Below are 22,083 nucleotides of genomic sequence, written 5' to 3' on the forward strand. Positions count from 1 at the left end.
TTGCTTTTGTTTGGATTAGTTGAAGGCTACCATTAGACTCATAAATCAAGTACTAATGTTTTATGCTGTGCGTGACATGTATGGTAACCTCACAGGTGCTACTATATTAGCAAAACTACATCAGGAAGAAGTATTCTTCGTGTTCGTGTCGTATCATATTTGTTAGATTATATAACAAATCTTAGGGCTTCAACCATCAGTTCAAGCTTTTGGTTGAGTTGTTTCTTGACATAGTATTTAAAGTATATAATATACTCTGGGGTCTCAACCAAAAGCTTAACCTGATGGTTGAAGTCTTAGAATATGTTATATACTTTAACGATGTCAACATATGTATAGTGGGCATTACATGTGCCGTGTTCGGGTAGGATTGCTTAATAGGATCACCTAAACCGTACACGTTGTGATCAACTTGCAGCAATTCCTTATGCTATTAGCTTTTGCTTATATTTAGCAGTAAGCATTTGATTAAATCAAAGGATCCTTTCATGTTAGCCAATCAATTCTGTGAGTGGACGTTACATGTAAAAGTTTATTAATCTACCGACTTAATACTACCCGCACTGTATTGGTGTAAAGATCTTGTTTTAGGCCGGTTCAAGTTTTTGCTTATATTAAGCAGTTAACAATAACATCATATCAAATCAACAATATTTTTTACTATCTAACTGTTCAACCATGATTAAATAAGATTCTCTTCATGTTGTTAATTAGTTTCTTCCATTTTTATTTGCAGCTTAAGTCATCTCATTCATTACAAAATGTTCCAAAGGTGTTTAAAAAAACACCTTAAAATGTTCCAAAGCTGTTTAAGAAAACACCTTACTTTCCCTTCCATGTATTATCAACTTTTAATTATTCGAAATAGGAAATCGGATCTTGTCTTAGTTGTAATAAATATGCTTCTCACAGTTGTGGTCATAAATTTGATTCTTACCTAACCCTTTACTTCTCTCAGCGTACTCTATGATTAAAACACATAAATTGTAAATGAATAACATTCAATTCAATATGGCTCTTAAATTTAGTAAATCTATTATCTGATTAGAATACTTAAAGCTTGTTAAAATAATAATATATTCTTCTAAATATAAGTAAATTTTCTCTGCAAAATTGTACTATATGTTTGGTACAAGAGGAGACCTAAATATTCTTTTCTAGAAACTACAAATAAACAATTGTCGATTAGTTTGTTCTCGGTGTTCTTGAGACAACGATGAGTGTCTGCAGCTACCTAAAGTGATGACAAGGGCTTTCTCTAAGTCGACAGCTACACCTCTTTGAATCATAGAGAGTGCATACTCCATGAAATTTGAATCACAAGGTAGCGTAATTGGCCCTGAACTTGATAGTCCAAATTCTTCCTCGGCTATCTTGAGGAGCTCGATGAATAACTCGCTCTTCAGACAAACCAAAGGGATCATAAACCGGCTTCCATCACTTGTGTAGACAACAAAGTGACCCTCATTGGCCACTGGTCGCGGCCAAGAGATTCTCTTTCTGCTGGCAGCTGCTATCCTTTTCCACTTTCTTGCAAGCTTAATAAGTTTCTTTGTGCTGATCATTTTGTGTTGTGTTATGAAAGAATATCAGAATTATTTGGGAAAATGAGAGAATAGAAGATGTGAATAAGAAATATATATTTGAGATCAGTTTTTGGTTGGATGAGTTTGAGAATTGGGATATGGTTGAGTTTTATAGCATTCACTTCAAGACATGTTAATTCATGGTTAATGGCATTGTTCTTATTTGATAGAAACAATACCATGTGGCCAATCCCATATATGTTTCTTGGATCATTATTGTAAATCTCTTCTTGGCCATTTAATTTTGCGTGGCCAAACGTGTTCCTTAATAATTGAAACAAGTTTTTTTTCGTACTGCCCAGTCATAGATAATATATGTATATATATGAAATGAATTTATCTCATCTAGGTTCTATGAAAAACCTCATTTTCGGTGAAACTGAAACCAGATACTATTATACATATAAAGGGGTAGATATCTCATTAGATGAGTACATTTATGAAATGGGGTATGTGTGTTTTTGGAGTTCTAGCTTTTAAAAATATTTTTTAAAAAGTCATTGGAAATAGGCATCTCAAGATTGAATATATACCCCATAAGACAAAATGATTATTTCCCAAAACAAATTCAAGTGAAGAAAAAAATTAGCAAATTTTACAAGAATGTGTTACTTTTAGTAAAAAAAATTACTTTTTTGCAAAATGTGTTACTTTCCGCACAAAACTTAATTTTTTGCCCAAAAACATTATCCGTAAAAAATCGCAAAACAGAGTTTTACTTTTCATAAATTATAATTCTGACAGTTTTCATATTATAAACTTAATTCGCATATTATATATATAAACTTGGTTTTCACTGAAACTTGACCCTATATATATATATTTTATACAAAACGTTACTAGTATTTTTTTGTTCCAAGAATTTTTTAAGTTTAATCATCTAATAATTAGCTAGTTAAACTTTCTTATACATCGATCTTTATATATTAACATATCATGTGATAAACAATTGGGAGCATTTGGTTTTGATAAACGAAGAGTATTTGGCTATAGTCTCAAAGCCTTGGTTCGATTGACTTTTACCAGGAAGGACATAGTACGTTCGTAATACTTATCAATGGTTTGACAAGCGAAACCTTGGACTCAATGAATATGGATAATGATGCAAAACGTTGACCCAAATTTTTAATACTTCCTGCGTTCCATATTAATTGCAATATTAGGCAAAATGACATTATTTATTCGTCACTTTTAATTTGTCGTGAAATCTTGTTTAATTCATCTCATTGTAAAGATTATTAATATAAAATTTTTATAATTTTTTATTTTACGTAATTAGAGATATTAACGATTGAATTAGTGTAGTGGATTGCACGAAAAAGCAAACGTTGCAAGTAAATTGGAACGGAGAAAGTATAGATTTTATTCCTTTAATTTTCCGTACAAGTACTTTAGAAATTTACACCGGCACGATATTCTAATAACAAGTTGTATGTGTGTAATAATCATAATTAATTGTATCTAATCGGTATCCTTAACCCTTCTATACTTAAAATAACACAAATATATGATCGTATTGATAATATATCTCTCCTTTATAAATACATAAAAAATATTGCAAGTAATAGTATAAGATACCAATGAACGATTTGTTATACAACCAATCATGAATTAACCAAGTTGTTGAATCTTTTCATTTATATATATTTTTTATAGGTTTTTAATTCTCTATAAATTTCCTGGTACGAGTAGGTGATTCTCCTGGCCTTAAAATGGTTTAGTATGTATAGTCAAATGCAATGGGATGGACCAAACCCAATGGTATTAGACTACTATTCCCTTGTTAATTAAAGTTCTTACAACGCATACAATGTTAATAATATTATACTTAATTTATGAGAACGTACGTAAGTCTATAAATAGCTTGATAATTCTCCTTGTTTCTTCACCCATCAAATACAATTTTATACAAAAATACCTCTCTTAATTAATATTCTACTTATAATATGGCTTTCATTGTTCTAATAAGCTTTCTCTTCATGATCTTGTCATCTGCCTCTGCCTGTGATCGTTGCTTGCATCGATCCAAAGCTACTTACACCGATCATAAGTTTACATGTAATTATCTTCATTTTCCGGTTCATATAAATTTTTTATTATTAGAGCATATAATATATTCTGAGGTCTTAACCATCAGATTAACCTTTTGGTTGATATAGTCCTTTTAACATGATATTACAGGCTATTATGATAAAAGGCCATGGTATCAGGAAATGTTATATACACTTATTTTTTTATCTTCATATAAGTATATGATCATGCATGAGCAAGAGTTTATAACAACTTGTTAAAATAATGCATAATCTAGAAATGTACTTTCTAAGAGATTAAAGATCTTTTAATTTTTGAATTTATGCTATGTTTGGATGAATATATTAGTCTAATTGACAAGGTTTTAATGTCTAAATATTAAAAATTTTACTATATGAGATTTTTCAGCTAATTCATTTAAACGGTAAAAAAAATTATACGTATGCGGCTATAAGTTGAGCAAAATAGTACTAATTGTTTCTTTGCTTTTAAATAAAAGAATTTGATTAAATTTCATGAGTTTGCATGATGCAGCCGGATCATGTGGATATGGACAGTTGGCCCCCACTTTCAATGGAGGATTACTGGCTGCTGGTAGCCCTTCGATTTATAGAGATGGTGCTGGTTGTGGTGCCTGCTTTAAGGTATGTTCTCTATCATTGAAAGAGAAAATATAGTACCTTTGTTTCATTTATACTTACAACCGATAGTGAGATTTTTCCATATAATAAGTTGCAAGTATTTTACATTGAAAGCGAATTTATAATAAACTATCCCAAAATACGAGGGTTTTGTATGGTTGTTTTGATCGACTTCGTAGTCGAACGACTACTTTTAATGAAGCTAATTTATTAATCATATACTTTATTTTTTAAGAATTTAATGGAAGTAATCAAGGGACTTGTTATTTGAATTTTGTGGGAATAGCCTCAATCGTTGATCTAATAATACCTTAAATTAAACTTTAAATAATAGCTATAGTTAGTAAAAACCACTACTTTTAAATAATAGCTACATTTAATGAAATACCATGCAAATCTTTTTAAGTCTATTAAGCTCATCAATAGTCGCAACATCCATTAAAAATGAAATTCTATCATTCATATGAAAATGAAAAGACTTTTATTTATTATAGATATATAGATATTATTATTATAACAATTAAATTTGAAAATTCAACACTATATATAATGACAATGAAGCAAAGCATGAAATGAGCTTTTGAGCGTCAAAACGTTCTTTGATAACGTGAGATATGGACAAAGTTTAACAAAATTTAGTTGATGATTTTTTATAATTATATAGGTGAGATGTAAGCACCCTGGACTATGCAAAAATCAAGGGACCAAGGTGATGGTAACTGATTCTCATGGTGATACTAGTCGTGACTTTGTCTTTAGTAAAATGGCTTTGGAAGCAATGGCTTACAACGGCAAGTCCAAAAACCTCCTAAAACTTGGTGAAGTAGACATTGAGTACAAGAGGTAATAATTTACCTCTATTTTTAAATAACATAATTACAATTAAATTATATTTAATTATATGTAATTTTAAGTATTAACGCTTTCAGGGTTGTTTAGTTTATTTTTGGGTTTTAGGGAAAAATTTTAAAAAGGACTTTTAAAAATTAAATGCATATAATAATAATTTGATTTTCGTAATGAATTTTTTGTTCTTAATCTTCTGACTTTTAAGGTCAGTCGTTAACAACTATCATCACCAGTATCAAAAATTCATTAGGAAACAAGTGATAAATGTATTTTTCAACAATTTGCATAAAAATATATTTTCTTAAAAAGTTAAATTTATGATACATTTATATTCAAACATTTAAATTTGATCGTCAAAATCTTTAAATTTTAATAAGAACAACTTTAAAAAAAAATGGAGGGAGTATATTTTAGTTTTTGTAATATTAATTATAGCCCTTTAAATTAGGGATCCTTAAAAAAACTAATACTAGATTACTAGTATACAAATTGAATTCATGTTCTTTAATTGTGTGTCTCATAGTTTAATTATTGTTTTTCTTTGCAAATTTCATTATTATCATCTTTTATCATGCTTAATTTCATTCTAGATTTGTGTTCATTGTTTCCACCATAAATAGTGAGTAGATCCATTTTCTGGGGTTAGGGTTTGAACCTATAATTCAAGTATGATTTGATTATTGAATATGTCTATGAAATTAGGATTAAAGTGATTGAATTGTGCCAATAACCCTAAATTAAATATGCTTTGTTGGACTAGTCAATAGAACTAGCGTGTGAGATTAGAATCAACTTTGCTTTAGGGTAAATTTTAATTAAATTCTTATTAATTCGTTCAATAGAAATAGCATGTAAGAATTGAATTAGTAGGGCCTAAATCTAATAGTTAATCAACAGAACGAGAGTTTGAGATTAACAAGATCATATTTAATCACACAATTAATCCGACATTTCATAGACACTAATGAGAGTTTGATTATCATACAAGAATTTAGGGGATTCTCGACACCCTAGATCTTTTCATCATATAGTTTAAACCATATTTTCATTGCATTTTTAATTTGTTAGACGAAAATCAATCAAACTTTTTTCTCTTTGAGCAATATAATTAGTAGAGATAAGCAAGTTTCTTGTCTTAGCTTCCTTGTGTTCAACCCGCATCTACACATACGCCATGCTCTTGCGGTTAAATAAAATTTGCACATCACAAGACACAACTCATCGCCAAGAAAGCAGCGAGAAGCCAAGACAGGAGAAAGCGAGGAGTCGTCGCTTTTAACTAACCCAGAGGTGACGACTCGTCGCCAGTCTCTATACTCAAGTTTTCAAGATCAGAAGTTAGCGGCGACTTGCCGCTTCTGCAACCTCTGTAAGCGACAATGCGTCGCTAATCAATGAAGTGCCTACTCTGTTCCTTTTAAAGCAGCGACGAACCGTTTACTGGATTAACGAGATGGTTTTATTTTGTAAGAAATTCAGTTACTTTTTTAGGTTTTGATATAAATAGTGGTAGTTACTTTTTATTATTTATAATCTTTTGGCTTTAATTTCAGAATTCTTCTCCTAGTTTTAGAGTTTTCCTTTAGATATAAAAAACTCCATTGTTATGTTTTCTTCATTGCAATTTATACTTTATGCATGTTTCTATTAGTAAGTATTCTTATTTTGCTCTTTAATTGTTCGTCTTTTTGTCTTTAATTTTTCATTATTATCATGTTTAGCATCTTAATTAGGTTTTCATTCATTATTAATTTCATTTTCATAATTATGTCTAGTGAGTAGATTTCTCTTTTAGGATTAAGGGAATGACCCTAATTTGAAGCATGAAATGATTTTTGGATTAATTGTGTGGAATTTGAATCTATGATTAAACCTATGCTTAATCAACCTTAGTTTAAATATCTTTATTAACCTTTTCAATAAAATGGAAGTTTGAGATTATAATTAATTTGGGATTGAGGTATATTTAAGTTAAATTCCTATTAGTTTAATTAATAAAACGGAAGTTTGAAAATTAATACTAGTAAGGTCTTAAACCAATATTGATCAATAGAGTAGAAGCTTGAGATTAATTAGATCACGTTTGATCATATTAAAGATTCAATTTCATAGAATTATGAGAGTAATTGACTTCCATGTCAACATTAGGTGATTCCCGACATCCTAGATTTGTTTTATTATCATTATCTTCATATCAATCACTATCCTTGCTTTATTCATTAGCTTTAGTTGCATCATTTACATTATTGCTCATAGTAGTGTTAGATCTTCAACCTAACTATTTTGTGTGTTCGTATCTTGTGATCATAAATTGAACGAATCTATTAACTCGCTTCCCTGAGCTCGACCTGTATAGCTATACGTACACCATGCGCTTGCGGTTAATTAAAATTTGCACATCATCATGATATGAGCTATTTCCTCTGTTCCAAAGAAATAGCTATAAGTACAATTTGTTGGCTTTTAGAGCCAGTTAGAACATATCTGATGTACTATAACTTCAGTAATACATCTAATAGTCTAAAGTGTTGTTGAAAACAAAACACATATATTGAAGTAAAATGAACTAAAGACTAGTCGTGTCATACAACCAAATGTCGCATATTGTGCAGCATGACCAACAATTCAAGAGGCAGTAGCCTAGTCACATGGCGCGACCAAAAGTCGGAGCGCGATCTCTATATCATGACTATTAGTTTTGTTGAACAAAATCTTTGTTTCATGGAGCTTTGTATTCTTATTAAATCAATGGAAGTTTTTCTTCATTATATAATTGATTATATTATCAGTTATTAAATGGATATGGAATGGATAACTTACAATATTATTCTATAAATAGAATTGCAAGAAAATACCGATAATGTAAATTGGGCAAAAACTTATTTTTTAAAATAAAGGAAAAATTACTGTGAATAATACAACCTTTTGTTAATTTTCCTATAATAATACCAACTATTGATTAACCATAAATAACACCAACTTAGGGGATATTTTCCTAGAATAATAACAACTTTAGTTTATAGGAAAATTTATTGTGAATAATCCAACCTATTTTCACTTACCTGCCAATAATCCCACCTTTTGAAAATTTTGTAATAATCCAACCTTTGCTTTCAGTTGTTGTCAATGGACCCTTTAGAAAATAATCTGCTATATCAGGTTAACTCTTATCTTCTCCTTCTTTATAATAATCCAACCTATTTCCCGTTAGTTGTCAATAATCCAACTTTTGTTTGCATTTTGTTGCCAATGGACCCTTTAAGAAGCTAAATACTCGATTTCTCTTCGCCACTATTTTATAATAATCCTACATATCTCATCCATACATGTTAAATCTCTTTTAATTTCTTTAACACATTTTCTCTTCAATTATTATTAAAAAATCGACAATTTTTAAAATACTCAATTTCTCTTTGGCACTGATTAAAAAGGGTATTTTACTTTGAAGGGAAGTAAAAACTTACGACAATTATTAATATTTTATAATATTTTAACGTGTAAATTTCAACTTGATAAAGATAATATATAAGGGTTGGATGTGGGTCAACGGGTCGAGTCAAGCGGGTCGAATTTTTGAACACCACTATTTGATGGTATATGTATGTAAAGACAATTACTATTTATACAATGATCAACTTCATAAGCTTGGGAAGTAATAGCAATTTCATTTAGTTTCTTGAAGGGTCAATTGGCAACAAACAAAAAGGAAAGGTTTGATTATTGAACAAAATTTTAAAGGTGGGATTATTGGTAGGTAATGAAAAATAAATTAAATTATTATAAAGAAGGAAGAAGATAAGAGGTAACCTGATATAGTAGGTCATTTCTTTGAAGGGTCCATTAGCAACAAACTGAAAGCAAAAGTTGAATTATTAAAATTTTTTCAAAAGGTGGGATTATTGACAGCTAATTGAAAATAGGTTGGATTATTCACAACAATTTTTCCTAGTTTATAAACTAATTTACCAAAATTTTTTGTTTTATAATCACCTATAGCTTGATTTTTAACATGTTAGGGATTTTCTAGGAAAACACCCCCTTTAAGTTGGTATTATTCATGATTAATCAATAGTCGGTATTATTGTAGAGAAATTAACAAAATGTATTATTCACGGTATAATTTTTTCTTAAAATAAAAAAATCTTTATTGTCTTTCTCTCTAGCTTGAAGTTCTAAAGAACTATATAAACTCTTTATAAAGTTTTTGATTTTATTATCATCCTTAAAACACATATTCATTTAGATTAATCACTTTATATATACTTACTGTTTATTGTGATTGATTGTATCTCTTTGTGATTTTTCAAATCTCAAACCCAGGTACCTTTGTGGGAATATCACCAAAGCATTGTTTGCATATCGCCTTCAATCTATAACAAGTTTGCGAGTGACTTATGTGTCTCAATCAAATATTCGTAGTGTTTTACATTTGGTTTTAATATCATAACCAAGAAGTTCTTCATTGTCATATACAAAGTACAATATTATATTGTAATTGTAGTGTAACTTACTTGTATTATATTTCTATCAATATTTTGAGATATTTTCTTTATCATGAAAAGCGTTAAGGATTATAGGAATATATATGCGTAAAGTGGAATTGTAAGAAATCATTTCTTAATGTTTAAATAGGATCGCATGCATATTATAATATGAATTATCAAATATAGTAGAATATCCTACCTTTCATACTTGAATTCCATGTTATATGATTGAGTATAAAGTATACCAAAACAGAGATATTCGAACATCAAATGTCGTTTCTCTAATGTTGGTACACAAGCACCGACCGAATTACCGTGTATACTAGTACAGAATAAGAAAACTACTTTCTTATTACTGTTATGGCGTAGAAATGGTGTTGTAGAAACAATGACAATATGTGTCTTATATACAAAATGTTCAAGTTACTTCATTCATCTTTTTTAAAGCAAAAGTCACGATGAAGATACATATACCTTCATATACATTACTTAATTTTCAAGTAATGAAGATGAATATCTCTTTACATGTCTTAGATGTAATCTATAAAAATTACTAATGAAAAAACAAGACTGATACGTGTCAAACTCTCAGCGTAAATTTTTCCACTCATTTTATATTGACGTAGCAGGTGAATTTGTAGTGAAAATCATTTCCTAATATAGTACAATTTAATGTGCAGAAGAAGATTTGGTAAACAGTTTATATCCGAAGTATTTACCGCGGTAAAAGAGAATAACTTCTTCATATAGCAAAATGAAACACAACTAAATTTGTAAACCAATATTATTTTCCAATATTATTTTCAAAATAAAGAGAATAATATTTTGATATAGCAAAATTATTTTTCAAGATTATTTACCCACGCTAGAATAATTATATCTTCATAATTATACGGACATGCAAATTCATATCATTGCTACTTATCTACTTCATATTCCTATTTGCTTTAAAAAATTAGTTTTATTTAATAAATGTGTAAATTTCCCCTATAAATAAATTATTAAAAAAATAATTATACAGACGGTAATATTTTTTCAAGATCTTTAAAATGAGATCAAATTTGTAATATTTTTGACTCTTAAAAAAATTCAAAAAATCATTCAATTATTCAAAAAAGTTAAGCTTTATTATAAAAAAATAAAATTTATAATTTTTTCAAAACTTTAAAGTAAATTTATTTATAAAAATATAGTTATGAAAAAAATAAATATCGGACCTTAATTGACTATGTTTTAGCTAAAAGAGGTTGAAGAGTGAGTTGTTATCCATTGAACAATCAATGGACAAGGATAAAGTGACATAGTCTAGAAACTGAGATAAAGTGACATGAATTTGCATTTCACTTCATAATTTCTCTCACATGCAATTGCAAGCTACTTGCCTACTTTCTATTTGCTTAAAAACAAAGTAGTTTTGTTTACTCAATAGATAACTTCACCTAAAAATATTTATATTAAATAAAAATTTTAAAACAGTCTTTTTTTTGAAGATCTTTAAAATGAGACCAACTTTTAAAATTTTTTTGACTCTTTTTAAAAAATCTTGAAAAAATCTTTCAATTATTCAAATAAAAAAAATTAAGCTTTATTAAAATAAATCCTTTAATTTATTTTTTAATATTTTGAATTAATTGTAATCATTTAATTGTTGTAACAAACTTAAATTATTCATAATACATTTTGTTTTACCATTTATTATTTTCATATTTTTATTGAAAAGAAATTTTAAATATTCATAATATATATGTGTGTGTGCGTGTGTGTAATCTTTAAAATACTAACAAATAACCTTGTTTATAATCTCTAAAGTAAATAACCATTAAAACAAATACTATACAAGTATAAAATTAACTGAATTTTTTTTCCAATTTCCGTGCATAGCACGGGTATCTACTTAGTATACTACCAACACAATGTGCATAATCATCTTATATTATTTGGTATAATAATATTATCTTGCAATACTTTTATGTGTGACATCATATGACTAGATTATAATTGGTAGTAGATTAATCCAATTAGTATACAGATCAATCTTAGTTTCAGTAAAATGTTATAATGACCTAAATACTCAAATACAATTTATCTCAATAATTTTTCCTACTTATATAATTGTACTATGAAGAAAATAAGAAATGAGTTGATTGTATAATTAATAGTTGAAGAATGCATATATAAAATGATGTAAAATATAATATAAAGAGGTTTAGGGTATTGAAAATCATCTAATTCTAATATGGGTATCAAAATCTTCTTATCTATTGGACTTATGGATTAATAAATTGCATCAATCGTCTACAAAAAGTTTGAGTATTGAATTTATTAAGGGCTTAACAAGATAATTAATCAAAGGAATAAAAGTTTGAGATTAATCAGATCTAGTTTATTAGCCATAAGTCTAATACCCATAGATAAGAATATTTTGACATCCATATTAAAATTAATTGATTCTCAATACCCTGGACCTATTATTATTATTATTATTATTATTATTATTATTATTATTATTATTATTATTATTGAGAAATCAATTAATTTCAATATGGATACTTCCTCCTTCTTCAAACTTATCTTGATCATGCTCTAGTGGATTTTGATGGGATACTTCCTCCCATCGGGGTGGGGATTCTTGATAAGTGTGTTCTCTTTCTTTTCACTTAGAGTGGATGAGGGCACGAGCATCTATCTCCCTAGAACGAAGCTTTCAATTCGTAAATATCTTTTTAGCATTCAGGACAGAGTGTGTCTTTATTCGGTTAGGATCTTGGCGACGTTCTTCCCTTCCCTGGTTAGGTTTAGGGTCTTGTCTCTCTCGTTTTCGGTTAGGGTTGGGATGATACAATGATTTCTCTGAGATGTTATGGTAATGATTGCCCCTGCTGGGCTGATGAGAATGTTCTTTACTAGTGTTATCATGAGATGCGTAATTAGCATTACGGTTTTGAATGGGCGGTGTTTCTTGGCTTTGAACTACATCCTCTACATAGTAATTGAGTGGGGTTGGCCTATGAATGGGTGGAGGTCCCCTCCTGGGAGAAGTTTGGACTTGTTCATTTTCGACATTAGGTAAAAATCTAGTTGACTATGTCTTAAAGGCTTGAGTGATGTGTTCTTGAAGCTGAGCAGTGAGAAGGTTTGCAAATTCTTGTAGGTCTTGACAGGTTACATGACCTGGGTTAGAAGTAGGATTAAGAACTGGAGGATTAGGAATACAAGCATGGCCAGAGCTGTTTGCTTCAGACGGGTAAGATCTAGACTGATGAGTACGAGCCTGGGCGTTTCATTTTGGAGGCATGACTCTCAGTTCGAGTTCAGAGTGAGGTATTACTCTTCCTCACAGTCGGTGCTAAATTGTTTCAGATGAAACTTAGTTACAATGTGTATTAAGTAAGGAAAGGGTAATTTATGTTGTAAGTCCAAGTAGAAACATCCACATGTCGTAGTATAGGGTAGCCCAATCCAATTCTACGATGTCCAATGTAATTGAATGTAGTCGAAGATGGTTGAGGATGGTCGAAGGAGGTTGAAGATCTTCGAATGAACCTACAAAATAAACAAAGTGAAAATAATTGCCAAGATCGATACGATGCTAAGAACTTTGATGAACGATAACAATAACAATGAACTAAACAAATGTTTGACAATGTAAAACTTGCAAAGAGACACAAAGATTTAAGGAGGTTCACCCAATGATGGCTATGTCCTGTGTGTGTGTAGTTTCTTGTTTATATTATATCAAAAGGAGTATAAAACACTCTTACAAATGAAGTATTACAATTGAGTAAGAGATAAAATCAAAAGGCTATGTGTTTGTCTTAGGGGTTGTGTTTTGATGATAATTCTCTTTGAGTGAGTGAGAGCTCTATTTATAGTACTAAGAGTACTTAATGATAATTCCTCACTTAATACATGCTTAATGTTGAATAATGAATGATATGAAACAGCTCCAAAAACATGAAAGGAAAACCAGCATCCTAGGCATATCAGAGGAACTGCTCAATACAGGCAGCTTCTGGATGCATTCTGTCTGACCGCTAGACCAACCCAAGAGCTCGCTCGGTCGAGCGACCTTCAGACTTCTTCTGTTAGTTTCTGCTCAAGCAAAGTATCTCCCAAGACCTTTTGCACTTCTTCATTAATCACCATTTAACACTAATAATTCCCATGAATACTTCATCACAATAAATCACACTTAAACACTACAATCATTAAATTCAAAACTTAATCATCCACATTAACATACTCATCGGATTCCATCCCAAGAGTCACACATGAATGTACACATCAATTGTGCACTCAAGTCACACCATTCATGATACCATTCATAACACAAAGGTTACTAACCCGGGGGCGGTACCCGGAAAAGCCCCTCTGATGCTTAAGTCAGATGGAAATTGAATATGAATATGAAAAATGAAATTACTTAGGGAGAATATGTGAGAACTCTTCCTTCATTAAGATGTTTTGTGAGTATTTATAGTCGTTGGCTCTGCACGGATATTGAAACTGACTGAATCTGCTTTTGAACTAATAATTAATGAAACAGATCGATACATAATTCGGATTTGGGCTTGAATATATCATTAACTATGTTTGACTTGGGCTAGATTAAGTCATAGGACTTTTTTGACGATACATGAGGCCGAATTAATATTATAGTCTTGGAGCCAAAACAATATCTCTAAGTACATTAATTAACTAGTGTCAAGTGTATGATCATTCTAATTTAAGCAATGCGTTATAATTTAATCTTCCCCGGCTATTTCGTGCAATTTCTCTGTATCTTCCGTTTAGATTTCTCAAAATATATACATTATCATACATTATTAAACAAACCATTAATATTCACGTGTTTTTGTCTATCCATCATCGCTGTATATGAATAATGTGCTCATCTATACAATATACTCTTAATTTTTAAAATTGTTTCATCCCTTACAAATAATGTTTGGTTTCTTTCTATAAATAGTAAGTGTCACTATCTCAAAATCATACAAAATTTTTAGTAATCAAAATCACAGAAAAAATGGCTATTTTTCTCTTCCTCTTCTTCTTCCTTTTATTTACATATGCTAATGCAGGTTGTAGCCAATGTATCCAATCCAAAGCTACTTTCTTTAGTAGCTCCAATGGTCTTTCATGTACGATTTTCTCTCTCTAGTCCATCTAATTTATGCATTAATTTCGTCACCTTATATTTATGGAACTACGTATATATTTTTAACTATATTACTAATTATTTTCTTTTTTAATTAATATTATTGTTTTAAGGTGGACAAAAAATGGACAAAGTAACATACTTATATAATTTTTAAACATAATGTATTGTTGAGAAACTGTTCACGTGTAATCTCGTATTGATGATTAAGTTAAGATGTTTGATTTGTAAACATGATTTAATTGGGAAGGAATTTCACCAATTAAGTTTGTGAGTAGTTGACTATTCTTTTATAGGGCTTCTATAGATGAGCTTTGCAGTGATCGTTTTAGACACCTATGTATAAAAAAAAAATTATAAAGCATTTTTAATTAAAACAAATCAATTTATATTAACATTATTAGCAATTTTACATCCCTGAATATTCATATATCTAAATTATTCTGTGAATATTAACACCGTTGGTAAACTTTTATAGTGTCTTCATATGAAATTTGAAGCACATTATGATAAAATTAATAATTTGGAGCCATTTAAAATCATCTTGAACATAAACTTTTCGAAATAATGCAGCTGGAGCATGCGGGTATGGTCCTTTAGCTTTGGACTTGTATGGTGGACATGTTGCTGCAGCTATTCCTTCCATTTATGGCAACGGCGAAGGTTGTGGTGCTTGCTTTCAGGTACTCATCCTACTTTTCGTACGTCTTTACGGTTTACAAATAGATGATTCGATACACTTTCTATCATAGTATCTAATTTTGTTTACATACATTTTAGTATGATATATGTAGAGGCATTTATTCGGATTATCAGGTTGAGTTCGGGTTAGATATTTCGAGTTGGTTTTAAATTGGGTTATGTGTCCATATTGTGTTTTACTTTATTGTAAACAACTTTTGAAATCGGGTCAAATTGGGTTCGGCTACAAGGTGGGGTAAATTTCAGTTCATCAGGTCTGTTTTGAACACCTCTAGATATATAATATGATTTCTATTCTCATATTCGTCTAAGAATTAAAAGATTGTTGCGGATTTTAGACCATAAGTTAGAGGAACTAAGTTATTTCTAATCCTAAAAAAAAATAGTCAAAAATTTTAACTTTTAAGTTAACAAAAAATATTTTTAACCACTAATAAGCCAATGATCCAATAATTTTTCATACTTTATTGATGCAAGAAAATCAAGATTAATTAATTAAGCAGCTGATTTTTTGTGTTGAGCAGATAAAATGCAAGAATAGTACACTTTGTAAATCAAGTGGAACACATATAGTTGTGACCGATATCCACAATGATAAGACCAAGACCACAGATTTTGTTTTAAGTAGCAAAGCTTTAACGGCCATTGCATTACCCGGCAAGGACAAACATCTCCTACACCTTGGAATTATCGATGTTGAATATACCAGGTAATTATGACGTACCATTACTAAATCAACTCTTTTTTTGAAAAAAAAATTAAAGATTATATTTTATTTTTATAAATGACCAAATAATTTCAAAGGGGTGGCCCAGTCGACCTTGTCAGGCCCAAATATCTCCCCTTATAGGCAAATTGATATATTATACTTATTTTGTCGTTTTCGTAAAATTTGTTGTATTTTCTTCTCTATCTATATACGAGTTTAGTTTAATTTTTGATATTTGAGACGAGTTTAATGGAATCTTAAAGTATATTGATTAATCATAGAATACTAATTAATAACAAATGTGTAACAGGGTTCCTTGTGTTTACAAGGGTCAAAACTTGACTATACGAGTGGAAGAATTTAGTAAACCTCCTAACTATTTGGCGATCAAGGTCCTCTACCAAGGCGGTCAAACATTAATCTTTGGTGGTGAAGTATTAGGTCCGGTATGTAAGTTGCACATTGTTTACTTTATACCTTTGTCAATTCACAGTTTTGAGAAATTTTTAATTAACATGAATTTTGTATTTGAAAATTTTTTTAAAAAATACAAACTTAGATTGAGTGAATTTCATTTCATAAATTTTTGTGTGAGACGGTCTCTTTGAGAGACCATTTTTAATTGGGCTAGTCTATTATATATGTTTTAAAATATTGTAAATAAACATTAAGAACGATGTAATTAAGTAGACATTTAAAATATTTAAAGTAGACATTAAAGAAACTATAAGTAAGCATTAAGGATAATGCAAGTAGACTTTAAAAATACGATAAATAGACATTAATCATAATGAACTGGACTTGAAATGCGTCTCTCAAGAGACTAGCAAATTTCACTTTTATATTTGAAAGAAGCAAAGTTTGATAATTAAAAATGGTCAAACACAAATTTCACTTTTATATTTGAAAGAAGTAAAGTTTGATAATTAAAAATGCTCAAATTTTTTCATTTTCAAATACTTTATTTATAATTTTTTAATTAAAATCAATCATTTAAAACAAATTTGGTAAACACCTATGAGGTGTTTGTTGAAAGGGAATCGGGGATGAGGACATCACATAAGCAATACCCTTGTTTGTATAAAGTGCCTATGCAGGACGAGAGCTTGAGGGACAAAGGGAGATTATTACTACCATAAAGGTGTAATATATGCAAACTTGTCCATCCTATACCATTATGACTCCCAACAAATGATTTTTCAGTCATATAGAGACACTTAAATAGAAATACAAATGCAGCATATTTTTCATCTTTATATCTGGCATTGATTATCTAACTTTAAGTAATGAGTGACTGAAATTTAAACTCGTAATCTTTTATCATATTGACTCTGATATCATGTCAATAACTAACTCTATCAAAAATTTAAGTTGATTGTTAAGGTCTTATTTATGTTATATACTCCAACATTAAGTCAGAGCTCAAATAGTATTAAATACACATATCAAATAAATCATGATATAGTAAAGAATATAACTCGAACATCCTTAGTTCAATTACTAAGGCGAAATAGCAATTTGTTTGTTAATTAATTACCAATGTTTTCAACTTTTAAGTAAATCCTTTATATTAATAAACTAAAAGTACAACTATTTCATTTCAGAAAACTATAATAGAAACTTGCATAACAAATAACCGCACTCAAGTCGTACATTTTTTATCCTGTAACATTTGCTACATTTTGTATTTTTTTACATTTTAAATTAGTTTGTTACATTTCCTTTTTATGAAAATAATTTCACCTAAATTTTTTAATGCTTATTCTCATATTTCTTTTTGTTTTCATCAATGACATCAACAAAATTTTATTTTTTATCTTCCTTTATCAATAATCAAACTACGCTATAATTTTTGAGCAAACTCATAGGGACAAATGAGTAACTATTTTTTTCATTTGTGGTTTGGCCATATTTCGCATACAGGTTGATCAGCCACATCACATAGCCTTCTTGAGCCGAAAATACGGCGCAGTATGGGACACAGATAGAGCTCCAACCGGAAATCTGACATTCAGGTTTGTCATTGGCTCGGGCTTCGATGCTCGGTACTTCTACACCAATGAAGGAGTCTTGCCTGCTAACTGGAAGCCTGGTGTCATATATAACTCTATTGTCCAAATCAGCGATGTTCTTATAAATGGCTGTGAACCTTGTAAACCATGGAAGTGAGTAATTGTAATTGTTATAATAGATAATATATCATGGAGTTCCAACCATCAGTTTAAACTTTTGATTGAGTTGGTTCTTTAACATGGTATTTTTGCTTAACCAACTCAACCGAAAAATTTAAGTTGATGGTTGAAGTTTCACGATATGTTATATACTTTAACATTAATGTTATTTTATTGGTTGAGCTTCCTTAAGTAATATGTTGTGTTATTCGAAGATTTTTGTGTGCTAGTGACAAGAACACCGTAGCAAAAGAAAATTAAGATGGAAAAAAGAGAAACCGGATCAATTTATATTTTATTCATTGCTATATCCAATGACTTTTTTTAATTATACATGAAATGATCGCTAGATTAGAGCCTTAAGTATGAAATTTTACCTCTAATATCACTAAGAACAAAGTTATGAAGTTGATTGATGAGACAAATTACTCTAAAAATAGCAATGCATATAGGAAATAAAATGCAATAAAGAACAAGAAAAAGATTTACGAGGTTCAACCAACTTGGGCTACGTCCTCGGTGGTGTGTAGCTTTCTTGATTAGTGTTTAAACAATGGAGCTCAAATAACTCTTACAATGAAGGAATTACACTAGGGAATAAGAGAAGAACAAGAAGTAGGATATGTGTTTAGGCTTAGGGGGTTAGAATGATTAAATACATATAATGAGTGTATAAGCTTCCTAAATATAGGGACTAACTACTTAATGAATTTACATAAGAAAAGCCTCGCAAAGATGAAGCACCAATAGTCTTTGAACACCAACCGTCAAAGCAATAACATGCCACTGACAAGCTGCTCGTTCGAGCCCTATATTTGTTCGTTCAAGTGGACAAAAGTTGCATTCACAAGATTCTTACACACTAAGTGCTCATTAGAGCGACTTTTTGGCTTGTTTAAGCACTGTGAATTTTCGTTCACCGTCTCCTCTGAACTTATGCCTTGTTCAAGTCAATAGCCTTTCTTCAGATGCCTTGTTCGAGCATAATGCTGCAGGAGCCGACTCTTGCACTTCCTCAGTAAAACCCTTTATCACACACTTCATTATACACACCTTCAACGCTCCCATAAACATTCATGAATTTGAAAAAATTAAAGGTGTTACTTTTTTCCTAATAATGTGTTACTTTTAGGAGAAATAGTGTTACTTTATTTTTTAAAAAGATGGTATTTTCTTTGACAAAAAAGTATTACTTTCAGAAAAAAAAAATATGAAAGAAAAAATATAAAAAAATAAATAACTTATATATAAAAATGTGTTACCTTAAGTCAAAAAAGTAATACTTTTACACAAAAAATGTTACTTATATTTTTTTTTACAAAAATATACATTTTTTCCTGAAAGTAATGTTTTTTTTGCTAAAAAGTAACAATTTTTTGTTGAAAGGAGTAGTTCTTACGATTCTCATATAAATTTGGTTTTCACTAAAACTTGATTATATATATATATATATATATATATATATATATATATATATATATATATATATATATATATATATATATATATATATATATATATATATATGTTTATTATATTTTAAATTTGAATATTGATGTTGAATAAGTTTACTCCACTAATTCTAGCTTAGAAATGCATTTTTCGAGTAATTTTCAAGGAAGACGAATTCAAACAAATTTGAACAACTCTGAAGCCTAGTTATTTGAATAATTGATGTTATATATTGAATCTCTATCTCACAATGAGAATGTATAGCCACACAAGATATATAAGCCTACAACCTTAACAAAAACTACATATTCTTTCCAAAAAAAAAAAATTACTTTTGAGATATTATGCTTCTATTTTTATATTACTTGTATTTAAATCGAGATGGAATTCTTTTAGTTTACAAATTATTATTTCTTTCAATATTACAAGTCAAGTACCAGATCAAGAAACTTTTCCTTTGAAGCTATCAGGATCATAAAATCATTTCTTCTTTTAAGCTCTAGTTTAGTAAGCGTACGTAAGTCTAAGTTAACTATACTTTATTATTCACATGATCTTGAGTCTATGAGATTAGAAAAATAAGAGCAACTTTTTCTTTATATATTTTGAAAGATAAAGTGTAACTTCTTTTGAAGTGGGTAATAGGCTCATAACTGAAGTTAAATAATAATGTGTGGAGATTAATATCCTAGGAGTTGGATAAGTATAGGCGAAGATTAACCATTAGTAGTGAATGTTGGTCCTTTTAGGTTTTGATGATGACTACACTTAAGATAAACAATTGTATTTTAGAGATTGTGTGCAGGTTAATATCGAGTCTTGATAAAGATCGTTGATATTACCTAAGACTTGGTCTATGAACTTTGTACGTCTCAAAAATATCCCAGGAAGTTTACTGTAAGATCGTTGTAGGATGTCAAATGTAAACAGGAGGTTTACTGTTTCTAAGTTGATAATCTGATGATTCTTGTTGATGAATAGACACAGTGCCTTGTTCCCAAGAGTCAAGTCTGGAAGAATTCAACGTCAGCTAAAAATTCTGTGGAAAATATTTTTCTGAATTTATAACTGGTACATTTTCAAAAAGGTGGAGAAAACTTTCCTAATTTTTCTCCACATAAATAAGCTTGAACTATTGGTTTTAGTTAAGAAAAACTAACTTGTCTTATTTAGAAAATAAAACCGCAGCTTTATTTCTTGCAACACAAGTTCCACTTACTCTTCCTTAATTTTAAGATTAAGGATGAAGTGGGTAGTTATCTTTTCCCATAAAGCTACGTGAACTCCTACATAAAAGGGAGTTGTTTTGACCGTTGTATTGATGCGTGAGTATTAAAAATCACAAGAAATATTCTTTGCTTAAAAATTGCCAATTAACTTAATAATATTTCATGTGCAACTCATTAATTTTATCCTTAGGTTTTTGGTCTTTGTAAAAGGGTTTTTGAGAGAATTTGTAACAGACTCAAAATTCTTAATCTTAATCTTCCGATTAATTATTCCGAATTTTCAATTCAAATTTCTAATTTGTTGGTTATCAATTTCAAACCATCTTTAATTCCTAAACCTTTTTCAATTTTTTAATTTCTTTCAAATATTAAACTTTAAAATATTATTTTGTTTAAAATCTTTTTGTAAGCACTAAAATATTATTTTATTATTTTATATTACGAAAAGTAAAATTTTATTATTATATTCAAGGTTTTATAAAACGTTACGTTTTAACTTTCTTCCATAAGCTAACATTACTACTTATTATTTTAACCTTATAACTTTGATTTAATTATTTTATACATAAAAATGAGTCATATTTTTATTATTAACTTTAAGTATAGTTTAAGCAAAACTTTCTAAGTAAACTACATATTTTCATCATCAAATTTACCCATTGTTTTAAAGTATATTCACTTGTACATATTAGAAGACAAATTTGATGAACCAAAATCCTTTTTATAGTAACTCATGATGTTCATTACTTACACAAGCTATCACCATTTCCTTACACAAACTAACCTTCTTCTACACTCCAAACTTTTACACATTCACTTATATACTCCAACTCTTACACATTCACTTACACACTTTAAATCACTTACACAAGTTAATTTTCTTCTATACTTCTAACACTCTTTTTCGTGCAATTTAATTAATTACAAAGTTGCCCAAACCCATTATAAATACCTCTTAGCCATGAGATCACTTACACCACCATCATCAAATCTTTCTAACATTCTTTCTTACATTTACTATAACACCCCGAGATTTTCTGACGTCATTAATTAATATTTTAATAACTTTTG

The 22,083-nt window shown here is 29.4% G+C and overlaps 3 protein-coding genes across 3 annotated transcripts; 2 read left to right on the forward strand and 1 right to left on the reverse strand.

Moving 5' to 3' along the window:
• Positions 1 to 825: 825 nt before the first annotated feature.
• On the reverse strand, positions 826 to 1,834 carry LOC130805172 (auxin-responsive protein SAUR64-like). Its single transcript, XM_057669843.1, has one exon. The coding sequence runs from the start codon at positions 1,563 to 1,565 to the stop codon at positions 1,158 to 1,160; it is 408 nt and encodes a 135-aa protein (XP_057525826.1). The 5' UTR covers positions 1,566 to 1,834; the 3' UTR covers positions 826 to 1,157.
• Positions 1,835 to 3,487: 1,653 nt separating this feature from the next.
• Positions 3,488 to 5,274, forward strand: LOC130806149 (expansin-like A1). Its single transcript, XM_057671097.1, has 3 exons — positions 3,488 to 3,644; positions 4,152 to 4,261; positions 4,923 to 5,274. Exons 1-3 carry the CDS (start codon positions 3,533 to 3,535, stop codon positions 5,103 to 5,105), a joined length of 405 nt encoding a protein of 134 aa, XP_057527080.1. The 5' UTR covers positions 3,488 to 3,532; the 3' UTR covers positions 5,106 to 5,274.
• Positions 5,275 to 14,526: 9,252 nt separating this feature from the next.
• LOC130806148 (expansin-like A3) lies at positions 14,527 to 18,609 on the forward strand. Its single transcript, XM_057671096.1, has 5 exons — positions 14,527 to 14,732; positions 15,323 to 15,432; positions 15,976 to 16,160; positions 16,471 to 16,606; positions 18,084 to 18,609. Exons 1-5 carry the CDS (start codon positions 14,618 to 14,620, stop codon positions 18,327 to 18,329), a joined length of 792 nt encoding a protein of 263 aa, XP_057527079.1. The 5' UTR covers positions 14,527 to 14,617; the 3' UTR covers positions 18,330 to 18,609.
• The last annotated feature ends 3,474 nt before the right edge of the window (positions 18,610 to 22,083 follow it).

This window comes from Amaranthus tricolor, chromosome 2 (genome assembly GCF_026212465.1).
Source record: "Amaranthus tricolor cultivar Red isolate AtriRed21 chromosome 2, ASM2621246v1, whole genome shotgun sequence".
Taxonomy (NCBI): domain Eukaryota; kingdom Viridiplantae; phylum Streptophyta; class Magnoliopsida; order Caryophyllales; family Amaranthaceae; genus Amaranthus; species Amaranthus tricolor.